The sequence below is a fragment of the Haliotis rubra genome, unplaced genomic scaffold (assembly GCF_003918875.1).
Source record: "Haliotis rubra isolate DU_JTF1 unplaced genomic scaffold, ASM391887v1 Scf815, whole genome shotgun sequence".
In the NCBI taxonomy this organism is placed as follows: Eukaryota; Metazoa; Mollusca; class Gastropoda; order Lepetellida; family Haliotidae; genus Haliotis; species Haliotis rubra.
Window position 1 is genome coordinate 30702 of NW_025767541.1, and position 19070 is coordinate 49771.

Here is a 19070-nt window from a genome sequence, read left to right on the forward strand (position 1 = left end):
GTCATTTTATTAACCAATTTGATTGCGCTGACGACCTAGTTTTGTACACTTCCGGCACAGCAACTCGGTCTAGTAGGGGATGTTGATACTAAACCGGGGCCTAGTTTATCGATTTTCTGACCCGCAGTGGGGCCTGTGTCTGAGACAGTGCTGGACGCGTTAATGTCGTCTTATGTTGTGTCTCGATCAGAGTTTGAATGATACAGTATTATTAAACCTGGTTAATAGTCGACGAGGCTCTAGCGTGGAGGGATATGTTTATGTTTCGGGTCGTGATGCAACATGGTTTCTACGCTGTCATATTCCACACGCACACCTGCTGACGAAACTCCAAACACCTAGCCCTGAACACGCTGGAGAAAAATGACGTCACGGGAAACCGGGTCATGTGACGGGAATCCCTCTAAAAATAGCCTTCTGCGCTGAGGGTTACTGTTTTGATTTGCCGATGCAGGGGAAGTTGACTGTTTCCAATTGTCTGTGATGTGTGATTGGATTTGACGAACGTGATGCTGATTAGTGTACCCACGGGTCAGAACGTAGTCGTGTCAGTTTTAGTTCACTCTGTCAATTCTGAAATATCCTTCACCTTGTAAATGATACCTTTCCACCATTCGTCACCACTCGCCCATTTCCGTAACCGCCGAGAGTGTCTCGTCTCCGATGTATATCATATGCGAAAATACGCCAAACCTATAAGAATGAGTGGAAGGGTTTGAGGTAATTAAATAAGAATAATCCCGAGAACATTTAATCGGTTATGACAGTATGTGATTGTTTTTAGAAAATCGGGGAATATGTATCGTCATTTTGACATTACAAATAACGATGTAACTATAGCAGAATTGTTTTGCATAATTTTGAGTTTTAATGTGGACAGCGCCATGAACAGTGAAACATTCAAATACACACTCGTGTGTTTGTTCACATTAATAACTGCCCCCGTGTTTCCACTCAGTGTTTTCCTCTGAGATTTTACCAGCGCTTACTGACATGATGCGTGTTGATCCATTTGGTTTCGAAAGTTTATTTTATTTTTATTTACATCTCCATATTTATTAAGAGGTGATAACTATTTTTTAAGCAATTGTGTTTGGGTCTTTTGCTGATGAAGTTATTTTTCTTATTACAATTGTACATTCAAGAAAAATATCCCATTTTGTTTTTAACCCGTCTTAATGCATGCATTATAGATATAAAGTAAACGGCTGATAAAAAATCTATTTTATAAATGCATATTTCTAAAGACGGGTTAAAATCGCAAATGGGATTATTTTCTTGAATATGCAGTTGCAATAAAAGTCATGTGAAAATGACGATACATTTTATATAAGTTTTCTAGACAATCATATTAAACCGATTAATGTAAGCGGGATTATTTTTATCAAAGTACCTCAACCCTTTATGCGCATTCTGATTGGATCGTCGTATTTTCGCACATGATATCCATAGAGGGGATTTCGGTGGTTTCGGAAAATGGCTGTTGCCATACCCATCGCGCTGCGGAGCTATTTTTAGATCTCCACGTGACCAGAAATTGACAGTTGTATATTGCGCCGACAAGCTTCCTGAATGTGACTCCCATTGGTGTATGTGGTCATGGTGACGACAGTCAAGCAGACTGACTAGACTGGGGATGACAACTGGTATAAATTCAGAGCGGAAAGGGACGGCTGTGATACAACCTCGCACTTTCTGCCGAACTGGACACATTTTGAGGACTAGTTATCGTGTTGAGGGACGTTTTGTGACATCGCTATGGGCTGGTCACTCTCACGGCTTATGAGGATCCACCCAAGAGTTTTCATCGGCGAAAGCTCGTATCCTGATGCTTGGGTTGGATGGGGCAGGTAGGCTCGGGGATGTTTGTTTGTTTGTGAATTTGTTTGTTGAAAAGACGGACTAATAAAAATTCCAGGTACATGACGGCGTTCCTTGAATAATCGAGTCCCATCGCCAGACCCAGTTTATAATTTTAACTGTTGGTTGGTGAAGATCAATGCGTATAACCGGGATCTTCTGGAGGGATGGGGAGATATAACAATAATAATAATAATCACTTCCCACTCGCAATCGCCTAAATGTGATTCTTAAAGAAAATATCAATATGGAATGTCGACTTTGCAATGAATTCACAGAGACTGTCCAACACCTTGTCAGTGGATGCCCTTCCTTGGCACAAACAGCATATCTTAAACGACATTATGGCATGACTCGGTGCTTTTACTACCGTCTCCGACATGCCTGTGGCTTTGACTCCGAGGTCCATCCATGGTACGACGCTGAACATGTCCAGGGCGTCATGGAAAAATGATGTTTCAAACTTCTGTGGAATAGGCCCATATACAGCCCTCAGAAGAATTCCTGCCAACAAACCTGATCTTGTCCTTTTTGATAAAGCCAATGAATTTATTTATATCATTGAATTTTCTGTCCCTTTGACAGCAGTATGATTGGCAAGATTCAGGAAAAGCATGATAAATATGCGGACCCTCGCCTTTGAAATGTCTCGCTTGCATCCCAAGTACACTGTCGCCAGGCTCCCCATTGTTCTCGGTGCCCTTGGTTTGGTACCCCTGATCTCTTGGCGCAGATCAGGAGAGTGCCCAGGTTTTCCAACAGGAGTACAGCCCTTCTGACACTCTGGGTAATGCAGAAGGCTGCAGTGTTGGGGAGCCTTCATATTCTCCGAAAAGTTCTTGGTGGGTTCGACTAGGCAGTGTTTCCTTGGCTGCGTGTAGAGGGGGCGAGGGCCCTGAGCTGATGATGAACCTTACCAGCCTGACTGTGCCAGGATCACTCGAACCCTCTCTGCTGCATTTTCATCTTTAATCTGTAAAACATAATAATATTTCATTATGTTTAACTCAGAGAATCAGTATTAAGCTGTTCCTTATTTACTGATCAGTATAACCTGTTGTTAAAAACCTATAATACAAGACAGATCATATACCGTAAGAAGTCCTATGTTCTCATTCAAATAATGTTATGGTTTTATAAATTTCAAAAACTGTCTTTGATAATCAAAGGGCTCAAATATTCTCACGATTAAACGATGATGTGGTGGGTGAGGTGTGGTAAATAAAGAAATACACAATGTTCACAACGTACGACAGATTTTTACTTGTTATATCGCTTGAAGCCGATAGACTCACCATATACTGTTTTCACAGAAATTATTGAGAAAATGTTTGTTTCCTAATACTGATAATAAACTCTTAAAATAGATGTTACATTATGTAGTAAGGTACTCATAATGGGAGGGAACTCTTGTTACTACATCAAGAGTTATCTACCCTGATGTAGCATACGGCTTCCTTTGTTGACATGGCAGATTTGACAGCAGAAGGGAAAAGAAAGCTGATTCTAGATGATTTTCAAAGGGGTGTGACTAATGCAAATGAGTTAGCTAGTAGACGTGAAATTCCTGTCTACAGTATACAGAACTTTAAATACAGAACTTAAATATTCAGTCACGAGTTAGCATTGAGCACAAGGTAAGGGCAGGGAGGCCAAGGAAGTTCAGTACTACGTCTAACCGGGGAAAGTGAGCAGGGGAAAATTGAAACATATTGAATGTATCAGAAATGAGATGATTGATAGAGGAAGTCCTCCATTATGTAATGGAACCCTTAGAAACGAATTACACAGACTTAACTGGGTGATACGGCGCAGAATCCCCTGACCATTGATAAATGATGAACAAAAGAAAGACGTTTAAACTGGTGTAGATACACTGATTGGGATTATGTTTCCTTTTCTGATGAAAGTTTTGTCTGGCTGTTTTCGAACTGTGTGAAAATGTAAACAAAAGGTACCGTGAAACCTATCTACCAACGCCCAAAACATAGCCCGAAATTTCACATGTGGGAGTGACGCCGTTGTGTATTTTCACTGGAAGTTTGACGAAGGAACGATATGTTGACATCTTAAATGGTTACCTCCTTCCAACAGCCCGAACACTGTATGAAGATAATGGGATTTTCCAGCATGATAATGACCCAAAACACACCGCTGGCTACACAAAACAGTGGCTGTCGGACGAAAATGTTCAAGTTTTAGACTTGCCCAGCTACAGCCAAGATTATAACCCTTTTGAGAATGTGTGGGGACTGATGAAGGACAGAATAAACAATAAAAGGACTTAGAATTAGCAGGGATACTCTACAACAGGGATAGGTCACTCGCTTGCTTTCTTTACCATTTGTACTAATTAACGTGTGCCTCGTCATGCTCCAACGCACACAGTGACTTGGTTCGGTCCCAGCGCAACTTCGGCTGCGTTTAACAGTACTTCAGCCAGTGTATTGTATCAGTCGGAATTTTACAATGAATGAATGAATGAATTAAGAGCAAGAATGTTATGTGAATGAATGAAAGAAATTAAGAAAAAAAGAACAAAAGAAAAGAACATATGTGAATGAATGAAAGAATAAATGATACACCACGGCCATCCCTCCCCAAACATGTTAAAGAACGTAAAACTATCGGTAGAACACATGTGTTAACATCAACTGTCCTTTTAAAAAAAAAATACTTTGAGACATTGTTTTACATTAGTAACTAATTCAGATATCTTATTGCATGTGTGGAATGACATGGGCATTGGCAGAATGTTAACTGACACTGTCACAGTCCCTCAAGAACAGAAAGTTTAGAACTATCACAAAGCGTTGTAAACACCTTTCCAGTTTTGTCAAATACTAAGATCAACAAGAAAGAAAGAAGTTTTAGAACTATAACACTCAAGCATGACAAGCACCAATGGCGTATAAGAACAGATCGGCGATATGTCATATTTTTCACACACCTCAAATACACCCTAACAAAACAAAAACAATTTAAAACTATCACTATTACTTGCAAAAAAACCTTTCACCTGATGGTATATTCCCTCATAAAATTAAAGGTGTATGTGAAAGATGCTTTAGAACAATAACTAGAAACACTCAAACAACGCCCTGTAGTATTTCAATGGCAGATCGGCGATATGTCATATTTTCACACACCTCAATGCACCCTAACAAAATCTTTTTAGTTATAAAAATATCACTATTACTTGCAAACACCTTTCAACTAAAGGTATATTTCCCTTCTAAAAATAAACGAATATGTGAAAGAAGTTTTTAGTGATATAATTTAGTCTTTCTTCGCTGTGTACTGAGAATTGAAGCCAGTGAGCTACAAGATGCCCACTTGAAACTTTACTACAAATCAACTGTACTTATACTGACACTAATAACAATTATTTGACTTAAAATGAAGTGACAGAATAGGTAACTTATCTTCTACATGTAGGTTTTCAGTTGTCACAACACTCAGCGTATGTAATCAGCTGTTGAAAATAAACCGGGCTCAATCGTAAAAACTACGCTGCCGCCACATTGGCTACACTGGTCACGTGACGATCCGAGGCATAGCTTAGGAGCTTTCCGAGGAGGACCACTCCCCCTTATATATTTTCCCTGGAAATATTGAGGATATGAAGAAAGAAGTGGTCGAATATACCAACTTTGATCGATAGTGTACCTTGGCACGTTCAGTCATGTATTGCAGGACAGGGGGATCTCACGAAGTACTGAAAAGACACTTTAGACTGTAAGTCTGAATAGTATCTCATACTATATATAGCACTCCGTTTGTGTCGAGCTAAGAGTAAAGTGCTCGTTGTGGTCCCCTGGACTTGGGAGTAAACAGTATAACCGTGGCACTGGCCGAGGTTAGAGTGAATATAGTTTTACGTCGACACGGCACTGTTCCTGCAATTCTGAGATGGTATTCCTACAAGAATTGGGGTCTTGGTTGAAAACAACAACTATTTTTCACCTTTTCGATGGCGTTGATATCGCAGGTAAGACGACGATCCTGTACAAGCTGAAGCTGGAAGAGGACGTTTCCACCATCCCCACCATCGGCTTCAACGTGGAGACCATCAGCCCGGTCAAGGTGTGACGTTCACCGTGTGGGACGTGGGGGTCAGGAGAAGATCCGACAGCTGTGGAGACACTACTACCCCAACACACAAGGTAGGTCAACATATACCCAACACTACTATCTCAACACACAAGGTAGGTTAACATATACCCAACACTACTAACCCAACACACATGGTAGGTCAACATATACCCAACACTACTACCTCAACACACAAGGTAGGTCAACATATACCCAACACTACTATCTCAACACACAAGGTAGGTTAACATATACCCAACACTACTATCTCAACACACAAGGTAGGTTAACATATACCCAACACTACTAACCCAACACACATGGTAGGTCAACATATACCCAACACTACTACCTCAACACACCAAGGTAGGTCAACATATACCCAACTCTACTACCCCAACACACAAGGTAGGTCAGCATATACCCAACACTACTACTCCCAACACACAAGGGTAGGTCAACATATACCCAACACTACTACCCCAACACACAAGGTAGGTCAACATATACCCAACACTACTACCTCAACACACAAGGTAGGTCAGCATATACCCAACACTACTACCCCAACACACAAGGTAGGTCAACATATACCCAACACTACTACCTCAACACACAAGGTAGGTCAACATATACCCAACACTACTACCCCAACACACACAAGGTAGGTCAACATATACCCAACACTACTACCTCAACACACAAGGTAGGTCAACATATACCCAACACTACTATCTAAAACACAAGATAGGTCAACATATTCCCAACACTACTACCCCAACACACAAGGTAAGGTCAACATATACCCAACACTACTACCTCAACACACAAGGTAGGTCAACATATACCCAACACTACTAACCCAACACACAAGGTAGGTCAACATATACCCAACACTACTACTTCAACACACAAGGTAGGTCAACACTACTACCTCAACACACAAGGTAGGTCAGCATATACCCAACACTACTACCCCAACACACAAGGTAGGTCAACATATACCCAACACTACTACCTCAACACACACAAGGTAGGTCAACATATACCCAACACTACTACCCTAACACACAAGGTAGGTCAACATATACCCAACACTACTACCTCAACACACAAGGTAGGTCAACATATACCCAACACTACTATCCCAAAACACAAGATAGGTCAACATATTCCCAACACTACTACCCCAACACACAAGGTAGGTTAACATATACCCAACACTACTACCTCAACACACAAGGTAGGTCAACATATACCCAACACTACTACTCCCAACACACAAGGTAGGTCAACATATACCCAACACTACTACCTTCAACACACAAGGTAGGTCAACATATACCCAACACTACTATCTCAACACACAAGGTAGGTCAACATATACCCAACACTACTACCCCAACACACAAGGTAGGTCAACATATACCCAACACTACTACCCCAACACACAAGTCAGGTCAACATATACCCAACACTACTACCTCAACACACAAGATAGGTCAACATATACCCAACACTAATACCTCAACACACAAGGTAGGTCAACATATACCCAACACTACTACCCCAACACACAAGGTAGGTCAACATATACCCAACACTACTACCTCAACACACAAGGTAGGTCAACATATACCCAACACTACTACCTCAACACACAAGGTAGGTCAACATATACCCAACACTACTACCATCACACAAGGTAGGTCAAGCATATACCCAACACTACTACCTCAACACACAAGGTAGGTCAACATATACCCAACACTACTACCTCAACACACAAGGTAGGTCAACATATACCCAACACTACTATCTCAACACACAAGGTAGGTCAACATATACCCAACACTACTACCCCAACACACAAAGCAAGGTCAACATATACCCAACACTACTATCTCAACACACAAGGTAGGTCAACATATACCCAACACTACTACCTCAACACACAAGGTAGGTCAACATATACCCAACACTACTACCTCAACACACAAGGTAGGTCAGCATATACCCAACACTACTACCCCAACACACAAGGTAGGTCAACATATACCCAACACTACTATCTCAACACACAAGGTAGGTCAACATATACCCAACACTACTACCCCAACACACAAGGTAGGTCAGCATATACCCAACACTACTACCTCAACACACAAGGTAGGTCAGCATATACCTAACACCTACTACCCCAACACACAAAGTAGGTCAACATATACCCAACACTACTACCTCAACACACAAGGTAGGTTAACATATACCCAACACTACTAACCCAACACACAAGGTAGGTCAACATATACCCAACACTACTACTTCAACACACAAGGTAGGTCAACATATACCCAACACTACTATCTCAACACACAAGGTAGGTCAACATATACCCAACACTACTTCCCCTCAACACACAAGGTAGGGCAACATATACCCAACACTACTACTACCCCAACACACAAGGTAGGTCAACATATACCCAACACTACTACCCCAACACACAAGGTAGGTCAACATATACCCAACACTACTACCTCAACACACAAGGTAGGTCAACATATACCCAACACTACTAACCCAACACACAAGGTAGGTCAACATATACCCAACACTACTACCTCAACACACAAGGTAGGTCAACATATACCCAACACTACTACCTCAACACACAAGGTAGGTCAACATATACCCAACACTACTACCTCAACACACAAGGTAGGTCAGCATATACCCAACACTACTACCTCAACACACAAGGTAGGTCAACATATACCCAACACTACTACCTCAACACACAAGGTAGGTCAAGCATATACCCAACACTACTATCTCAACACACAAGGTAGGTCAACATATACCCAACACTACTACTCCTAACACACAAGGTAGGTCAACATATACCCAACACTACTATCTCAACACACAAGGTAGGTCAACATATACCCAACACTACTACCTCAACACACAAGGTAGGTCAACATATACCCAACACTACTATCTCAACACACAAGGTAGGTCATCACATATACCCAACACTACTACCCCAACACACAAGGTAGGTCAACATATACCCAACACTACTATCTCAACACACAAGGTAGGTCAACATATACCCAACACTACTACCCTCAACACACAAGGTAGGTCAGCATATACCCAACACTACTACCTCAACACACAAGGTAGGTCAGCATATACCTAACACTACTACCCCAACACACGAAGGTAGGTCAACATATACCCAACACTACTACCTCAACACAAAACACAAGCTAGGTCAACATATTCACAAATGCTACTACCCCAACACACAAGGTAGGTCAACAAATGTACCCAACACTATCATATATTAAAATGGGAGTCATACTCTTCACACAGAATAACCCACGGTGCACAGTACGTACACCCAGTCTGTTGTTATGGCCGACAAAATGGGGTAGATATCAGAAAATGTCTGTGAGTGAACTTGACGGGAGACCCTCCCCAGCTGGGCCCTCAGCTGTAGCCTGGCTGTTCTGGCGTATCGTAATACCCCCACTGGGTGGATTGACGTTGACGGCAGTGCAGTGGTTGACCAACACATGCTACCACGACACATTATACAACCCCTAGACAGCATTTCATAACTTTCCCTACGGTTTAAGGTTAGGAACACGAAATAAATTGCATCAATAGATATTCCAACTACAATTACATGGGATAACGCAATTGCCTTTTAAATATACCGTGGCTTTTGATTGGCTAACCAAACAAATATTTTTTTGCATTTTCCCACTGACCACTGAATCCTGATTGGATGACAAAAGGATGGGTGTGTCACAGACTTCATGGTGTGTGTTTGTGTTAAACGTTACGTGAGCAGTCTGTGAAGTTATAATGGTTGGCTGTGAGGATTTTACACAGTGAGAACATCGCCAAACATGTTGAAGTCAATTCTTCGATACTCCCCAGGTCTGATCTACGTGGTGGACAGCGCAGATCGTCTGCGCATGAAGGAAGCCATTTCGGAGCTCCATGTAATCTGCAGTTCGCCGGAGATGGCGGGGGTGCCGGTAGTGGTGATAGCTAACAAGCAGGATTTGCCAGGTGAGTGCGTCAGACTAGTCCATAATGACCGGCAAGGTAGAATCAGACCTACAGCAGGCAAACTAGTGGTTGATACTATGCACAGTGACACTGTTATGGGGAAATTAAACCAGGGCGGTGGGAGAACTTACCAATGGTTTTACCGACAGGTAGATACATAACATGTTGGTTTTTGTACTGGCATAAGTCACATTCCTGCCATATGCTAGCATACTGTACAGTGATGGACACGAGGTGTTTGGGGAAATCAAACCATTTATCTGAGAAGAGCTAACACATTCACCACTGGGCCACCCTGCCGCCACTCTTCACATTAAATAAAAGATGAGTTCTTTGGAGTCATGGGACATCGTTTATCACGCCGCAGAAGGAAATTATTATGAATGAAGTAATTTGTAAAATATATTTGTGTTTTGGACATAGGTGCCCTAAAGCCCCCGAGGTTGCTGAGGAACTTGACATCAGCGACCTCAAAACCGGAAATGGCACATACACGGCGCATGCGCACCAAATGGAGAAGGGCTGTTCGAGTCGGTGCGGGAAATGTCACGTCTTGTGAAATACGTACAGAAGAATGGTCGATGATGAGTATGGTCGCTCAATAATGTCAAATATAACAAACCAGTCAAAACTGCCCAGGGGACAATTATGACGTACATAGGGAACAGCTCTGCCCTCGGAAATACGGCTTCATTTACGTCTTGATCTGACACAGAAGATGACGTCCATAGCTCTACCGGGGCCACTCGGATGTCCACCATCCTGTATGTAACTTCTCATGACAGAGATACTTGATATTGTTTGTTCCGGGTACTCTTAAGACAGGCTAAAATACTGAATCCAACTACACGTGAGTGAGTCAGTCAGTCAGTTAGTCATTATTGTTTTGTTGTTTGTTTGTAAATGTTATGTAAATATTGTTTGTACTTTTTGTTCATAATAAACACGTTTTTCAAACACAGTTATCCTTGGTTTCCCTGACACACAAATATGTTATGGGGTCCGTATGTGAGTGAGCTGAGGTGAAATTGGGTTTTACGTCGTACTTGAGAATATTTCGCTCATATGACGACGTGGATGCGTGTGTATGTGTAAGTGCGGCTGCTTGTACTAGCCCAGACTTAAGCTGGTTTTATAGTGCTAGCCCACTGAGATACCATGCCGCAGTGAAGCATGAATACCCACTCAGACACATTATACTGACTCCGAGCCGACCAGTCCTTGTTGTACCCATTAATGCCGAGCGCCAGGCAAGGACCAACAAAGTACCATATTTGAACGTCTTTTGGTATGACGCGGTCGGGGATCGTGCGGACGCTCTAACCACTACACCACGGAGGCGGTCTCGTATGTGAGTGAGTGAGTACGGACTGTTAATCAGCTTAAGGAAGGTTTAAAACTTTTCACACTTCCTGAATAATCACCTACTCCAAGCAGACGGTGTGTTGAAGTTGACCACCTGGCAAAAAGAACTGGCAACATATAGAATGGGAACTGGAACATTTGTTCAGCGAAAGGTTGTGATGTCATAGCCAGGGAACTGTAGTGGTGGGAAATCCTTGCTGGCAATGTTGTGCGTTATAACCACTTTGGTGTTATAACCAGGGTAGACTGTGTACATGAAACACAATATAACCATCCAATCTGCATCTAAGTACCCTTGGGAACATGGGCCACATTATGCTGTTGAGGGTAAAATCTCCTCAACTCTCTGTACCCATTTATAAAGTAAACTGTTTAATTCAGTTGCGTTTTACGGTCTTGTTCAATTAAGTAATACTTGGACTATTTAAGAAGCGATTACAGATAGCTTTTTCCACTTTCAACAGATATATATAGATACCGGATACAGTCCTTTGGTACATCACAGTGTGTCGATTCAATATGGAAGGAACACATATGGTGCTGACCAATCAAAGATAATCAAGGTGAATTCGAACCTACGATCGTCGGATCATTGTCAGCTAAAGGGACGCAACTGTATGGATGTCGTAAATTTGTGTTAAAGGATGGGAGGAGTTACGATCATCCTTTTCGTTAAGACTGATTTCTTTGTATGGGCCCAGTGTATTAGGTTGCCTTCATGAAGTCTAGGGGTTATGATTCCCACATGGGCACAATAATGTTAAGCTCATTTCTGGTGTCCCCGCCGTGATATTGCTGGAATATTGCTAAAAGCGGCGTAAAACTAAACTCAGTCAGTCAGTCAGTCTAGGGTTACGTTATTAGACTGACTGACTGAGTTTGGTTTTACGCCGCTTTTAGCAATATTCCAGCAATATCACGGTGAAGGACACCAGAAATGGGCTTCACTCATTGTAACCATGTGGGGATTCGAACAGGTCTTCGGCGCGACGAGCCAACGCTTTAACCACTAGACTACCCCATCGCCCCTACGTTATGAGAGAGTACATCAGTACTGTTTGATTGTGCAACTTGGAACAGTATCCCAGTGGGAGAAAGGCTTGACGTGAAATTGACACGTCCTCATGACATCAACAGGGAGGTTATAAGTCATTCAATGTTAACTTACAATGGAGTCTATCCTGAGTCTATCCTGAGTAATATTAAACAATGACAAGTAGGAAACATATTTATTCGTAAAAATGTACGAGATACAATATATTTTATATCCAGCATATTAGTGATTTTGTAAAAATGTATTAAACATGAGTAAGAGGAAAATAGATATAAAACAACACAGAACTAACCCACAGGGATAACCTACAACGTCTTCTATTCTCCCTGTCAAACGTGACAACACTGAAAACCTGATAATGCTCTGAGAGGTGAGACAGGCACCTGGAACATGGAAAAGTCACAGACCTGAGAGAATCACTGGCCGTTTACTACAACATCTGGTTATCCCTGCTGACAAAGGGTTACCCTGGGCAACACAGGCGCTAACAGCAAGAGTTAACTGGGCAACATGCGTGTTGCACCTCAACTGATAGCAAGGGTTAACTGATCAACATACATGTTACACCCTATCACCTGATGAAGGAGCAAGAATTAGCTTTGAAACGTTGTGATAGAGAATAAAAAGAATCTGTTATCTATAAAAGTGTCATGCATTCATGTTCTTCCAATTTCTAAATGCCCTTTAAAGACTGCAAGTTACGCCCCAGCTGATAGCAGGGATTAACTGATCTATTTTTGAAGGCTCTGTTACTGAGACATGTTCCAAGTTAGTGTCACTTCACTGACTTTTTACCACAGACAGCAACCCAGCCAGATGTGCGTTGCCGAGGCAGACAGAGTTGTCTCCCCTTGTGAAATATATACATGTACTTTGAAATGCACGTCTGTAAAAAGATAGCCATTTAAAATGTTTCCAAAATGAATTTGTTCATGGGTTATTACAAAGAGAATCTCCACGGATAAATAAACATCCCAATACACAACTATTATTGCTGAAGATGACCTGTATTCCTACCGTGAAGACATCTTTGCATTAATCAACATGATCACAAATCTGTGCACTGTAAAAAAGTCAGCAGGAAACGTCTGAAGTAATTGATTAGTAAATTGTTAGTCGAGGAGTTACTTAATTTGTGAGCGTGTGCAGTCGATCAAAACATAGATCAAAAAAGTAGTAATTTTTTAAATAAATTTTTCAATCAAAATATTTAATTCAAAACATTTTTTCACAATGACCTATGTTCATGTTCTGTAATACAGAAGTTATTTTTGTTAAGTCTTCAAATTCATTTTGTTTATTGCTCCACCTAAGTGCAAAACACACACACAAATCTCGATTTGAGGCACCGTAAACAACATGTGCCCCCATTTGCTGGTTCTGATTCATTTGCTGGTTCAAATACAAACACACGAAAAGCCCCACGAGAGGGTTTCTCTCCAACAACAGATCAACACGGTAACAAAACATACATTTCAATAAAATAACACTGATATTTATCCAGTAAAGCTAATTACGCTCAGTAAAATATGTTCCATGGAAACAGTAATCAAAATAGATGCCAAAATATCTATCAACAAATGATTAAAGCATAATTGTTAGAAGAATTACGAAGTGAGAATGTGAGTCAAGTTTAATAACAAATTGGTTAAACCCATTTTCAACAATGTCCCTGAAAGTACCAAAGCCATTCAAATGCTTTGATGAAACTCAGGAAATTCTTACTCAACATAAGCTGTCGGGTAGGGTAGCCTAGTGGTTAAAGTGTTCGCTCATCACGCCAAAGACCCGAGTTCGATTCCCCTTGGGTATAATGTGTGAAGCCAATTTCTGTTGTACTCCACGATGATATTGCTGGAATATTGCTAAAAAGCGGTGTAAAACTAAACTAAAACATTCACTCTTACACAGCCCAGTACGCCCTGCTGCTGATGAAACCAGGATAGATTGTCACAGTGTCCCTGACATGGCCCTCATACAACCTAGGACATTCTCAAATATCACAGAAATAGGCCTTTGAGGGGAATCAAACCCAGATCTTCTATGTGACAAGCGAACACTTAAATCACTGTGTTACTCACAATCCCTTGAAAAGGAAAACATAAGAAAGTACAGGTACAGAGGGAGTAGAAAAGGAATTGAGTTTCAATCCTCTACCAATCTCATTATGGTCTGGACATGATTGATATGTAGGTCTGTACACTCAAGTCACTATGGATTCAGCAGACGTCAAGATGGCTTCTCGTGCAACTTCTTGTTGAGCTCACACAGCTGTTTTAGAAAGCCGTCATTGGGGAAGATCTCTCGCTTGGCTCGAACTAATTTCACAGCCTCTTTCAGAGGCATATCTCGCTTCAACATGAGAAATGCCAATACTGTGGACCCTGATCTGCTGATGCCCTGCATACAATGGATGTAGATCTTCCCTGGACAACAGAACAAAGACAAGTTGCAGAGAACACAGTCAGTGAGTTTGGTTCATTGCTCTAAACAGAATTTCAAGGATTTATCCAGATCTGCTCAGTGACTGACACTTATTCCATGTCTCCAGCAAATGACAGTAAAAATTCCAGATAAACAATTTCCCAATGCCTCAGAATTTATCACATAAGGTCATGAATTTCTGTTTTATCCCAGTCACAATTTTTATCCAATTTGCCTGGCATGGGTCCTGAGTTTGGGATCCTGGATAATGTCCTAGTTATGTCCTGACAAGTCAACACATTTGGAGGACTGCCACAAGTGATGCAGATCTTAGATGCCTACCACTTTGGGGAAACCCATGAGTATGGTGCAAACAAATCTGGAGTCACAGGCTAATCTGGATTCGAACTCATGATCTTTGGGACCAGGCATGTCTAAGGGAGCTTACTCCTCCATGCCTCTTACTTGGGACATACCCCCACCCACAATCCACCCACAGTCTTTAATGATCAGAAAACAAGATGTTCAGTTTTGAAGTACTCTATCTTGACCTCCCAAAAGGCCAATATTCTCCCCTAAGGGACCAATCATAATTTATGGCTAGGGAGGAGGAGGATGATTTTTATGGAGAAGCATGTACAATGTGAATGTAACCCCCAACCCCACCCAACCCCTCTAAATTTATTTACAAGTAGAGTGTCCCCACCTCCACCCCTAGCATGTCATGTACAAAGTGAGTTACCCACCCCTTTTTATAATTTTTAAAGCATAATGTTTTTAATTTACTGATGTACAAACTCCCCCAGTACATGTGTTGAAACTTGATGACATCCCTTCAAAATCATCACCAACCCCCTCTAGTCATAGGTTATGAACGGTCCCTAAGTCTGTAGCAATTTTCAATAATAACTACTCCATTGCATTTAAATCCTATTCCATGTAACCATAGTTCCAAATATTCTTTTTGATTTTTTTGCATTCCTGTGATAACAAGATCAATACAGATGAGCATCAAGTTTACATCACTTCATTTAATAGACCCGTGAAGATCCGGGTAGAATAGATCTTCGAATCAACCCATGTGCTTGCCATAAAAGACGACTATGCTTGTCGTGAAGAGGTGACTAACGGGATGGGGTGGTCAGTTTGCCTGACTTGGTTGACACATGTCATCGGTTCCCAATGCGCAAATTGATGCTCATGTTGTTGATCACTGGATTGTCTGGTCCAGACTCGATTATTTACAGATGCCGCCATATAGCTTGGATATTGCTGAGTCGCGGTATAAAACTAAACTCACCTCACTCACTCACTCACTAACTTCATTTAATAACATGAAATCCCAGATGAATACCTAAGACAGTACAACCCAATCTATGTTCATATTCCTTGAAAACTCACCATTGTCTGCAAGAGCTTTGTCAATGAAATCAGCTGCCTTCTCAAAGTGCTGACTCAGGTTGTATGTAAAAAATGTCCTTCCCAGGAAACCAAAAACTTGATTCCAACATCACTAAAATATTCAGCACTAGTGTCAATCATATTGAACTTGGCTCCCCATACAGGTGTTGACCACGTGTGTGATGCCCATCTCCTTCAAGTCCTCCTTGCTCCGGGCCGCCGAGCTACAACACAGCAGAGATAAAAACAGGATAAACATTATTTTTTTGTGTTTGTGACCCTTTTGCGCAATACATTCTAAATCATAAAGTTTATGCATGTTTTGGTTTTATGAATGAGTGAGTGAGTGAGTTTAACACCACTTTAATCAGTGTCCAGCAATATCACTGCGGGTGGCACCTGAAAGGGCTTCACACATAGATGCCCATGTGGGAATCGAACCCGGGTCTTCAGTGTGATGTGCAAACACTTTAACAAGCCTACCCCACTGCCCCTTTAATTTTATGGAATTACGATCAAATAGAATATATTGGAAAAATAATGTTGGAGTCACAGTTTGTTTTACAAGCTGTTGCTTGTATATTGGATTTCAGCTCAATATGTCTCGACCAGGCTACATATTGTGACTATTTCATATATCAGGTTCAAGGTAACTGGTCTTTAACATTTTGGAGAAAACTTTTGTTTTTAAATGAAACACATAATTTCTCCTGAAACCATGAAGCCATTTCAGATAGGTATAAAACATTTAAAGATGATGAGGGTGGATGATGAGGGAGAATGATGATGATATGGGTGGATGATATGGGTGGATGATGAGGGTGGATGATGAGGGTGGATGATGATGTTGAGGGTGGATGATGAGGGGATGATGATGATGAGGTGGATGATGAGGGTGGATGATGATGATGAGGGTGGATGATGAGGGTGGGTGGATGATGATGAGGGTGGATGATGTGGGTGGATGATAAAGTAGGGTTGATGGTGAGGGTGGATGATAATGATAATGATGAGGGGTGGATGATGTGGGTGGATGATGAGGGAATGATGATGAGGGTTGGATGATGATAGGGTGGATGATGATGAGGGTGGATGATGAGGGGTTGATGATGATGATGAGGGTGGGATGATGATGATGATGATGAGGGTGGATGATGATGAGGGTGGTTGATGAGGAGTGGATGATGAGGGTGGTTGATGATCATGATGATGAGGGTGGATGATGGCGTGGCTGATGAGGGTGGATGATGATGAGGTGGATGATGTGGGTGGATGATGATGGGGTAATGATGAGCCAGGTGGGTGATGATGATGAGGGTGGATGATGTGGGTGGATGATAAGGGGGATGATGATGAGGGTGGATGATAATGATGATGAGGGTGGATGATGTGGGTGGATGATGAGGGTGGATGATGATGAGGGAATGATGAGGGATGATGATGATGATGAGGTGGATCATGATGATGATGATGAGGATGATGATGATGATGATGATGATGATGATGAGGGTGGTTGATGAGAGGTGGATGATGATGATGATGAGGGTGGATGATGAGCGTGGCTGATGAGGGTGGGTGATGATGATGATGAGGGTGGATGATGGCCCGTGGCTGATGAGGGTGGGTGATGATGATGGCCGGTGGATGATGATGATGATGGTGGTGGATGATGATGATGAGGGTCGATGATGAAGGTGGATGATCAAGGGTGGATGATAGGGGGATAATGAGGGGTGGATGCTGATGAGAGAGGGATGATGAGGGGGATGCTGATGAGGGTGGGATGATGAGGAGTGGATGTGAGGGGGGTGATGATAGGGATGATGATGAGGGGATGATGAGAGAAGAGGATGGATGATGATGATGAGGGTGGATGATGGGGATGATGATGATGATGATGGGGTGGATGATGATGATGATGAGGAATGATGAGGGTGGATGATGATGATGAGGGGGTGGATGATGAAGAGGGTGGATGATGAGGGTGGATGATGATGAGGATGGATGAAGGGGGATGATGATGATGATGGTGGATGATGATGATGATGAGAGTGGATGATGAAGAGGTGGATGATGAGGGTGGATGATGATGAGGGTGGATGATGAAGAAGAGGGTGGATGATGAGGGTGGATGATGATGAGGATGGATGATGAGGAGGGATGATGATGATGAGGGTGGATGATGATGATGATGGGGGAATGATGAGGGTGGATGATGAGGTGGATGATGATGATGAGGGAGGTGGATGATGATGATGAGGGTGGACAAGTACTAGAATACTTTACTGAGAAAGTGTAATCCCAAACATAGCATGTGTTACATCACAGCAGGTACCTTTTCTTACAGAATTCCCATCAGAGGAGGAAACAAAGACAGTGAAGCGTGAACCAAAGATTACTTTGACTTACTGGTCACTGAGGATAATCCCTGGGTACACTTCATCATGCTTGTGTTTGGGGGTGGCAGGGGAAGCTAAACAGACTATAGGCTCCCTGGGGGATCGGCTTGGAGGTCATAGCATCGTTGTTGGAATGAAGATACTCTCGTACCTCAATGCTTAACAAGTCTGGATCATGTGGCGTCATTACAAAGTAGGAACTGGAAGTATATGTAACAATATCATACACAGGTCGTGGACACCTCCCTTACATGAGTAAGTCATACATCACCCATGTCAGCAAGAAAGAATGGTGGATAAGTGAGTGAGTGAGTTTAGTTTTATACAGCACTCAGCAATATTCCAGCTATATGGCGGTCTGTAAATAATCAAATCTGGAC

General features: G+C 42.0%; 1 protein-coding gene and 1 long non-coding RNA gene across 2 annotated transcripts in view; one reads left to right on the plus strand and one right to left on the minus strand.

Moving 5' to 3' along the window:
* LOC124261903 (ADP-ribosylation factor 6-like) overlaps positions 1-10287 on the plus strand; it is an 11649-nt gene extending 1362 nt beyond the window's left edge. Inside the window, 5 exon segments of the mRNA XM_046696267.1 lie at positions 1800-1850; positions 5852-5944; positions 5947-5967; positions 5970-6026; positions 9913-10287. Of these exon segments, the coding sequence (XP_046552223.1) occupies positions 1800-1850; positions 5852-5944; positions 5947-5967; positions 5970-6026; positions 9913-10208 (518 nt within the window). The 3' untranslated portion in view covers positions 10209-10287.
* A 4306-nt stretch (positions 10288-14593) lies between these two features.
* On the minus strand, positions 14594-16363 carry LOC124261906. The gene is made up of 2 exons (XR_006894460.1): positions 16292-16363; positions 14594-14892 (listed from the first exon to the last, which is right to left on the minus strand). It is a non-coding gene; the product is annotated as an uncharacterized LOC124261906 (long non-coding RNA).
* Positions 16364-19070: the final 2707 nt, after the last annotated feature.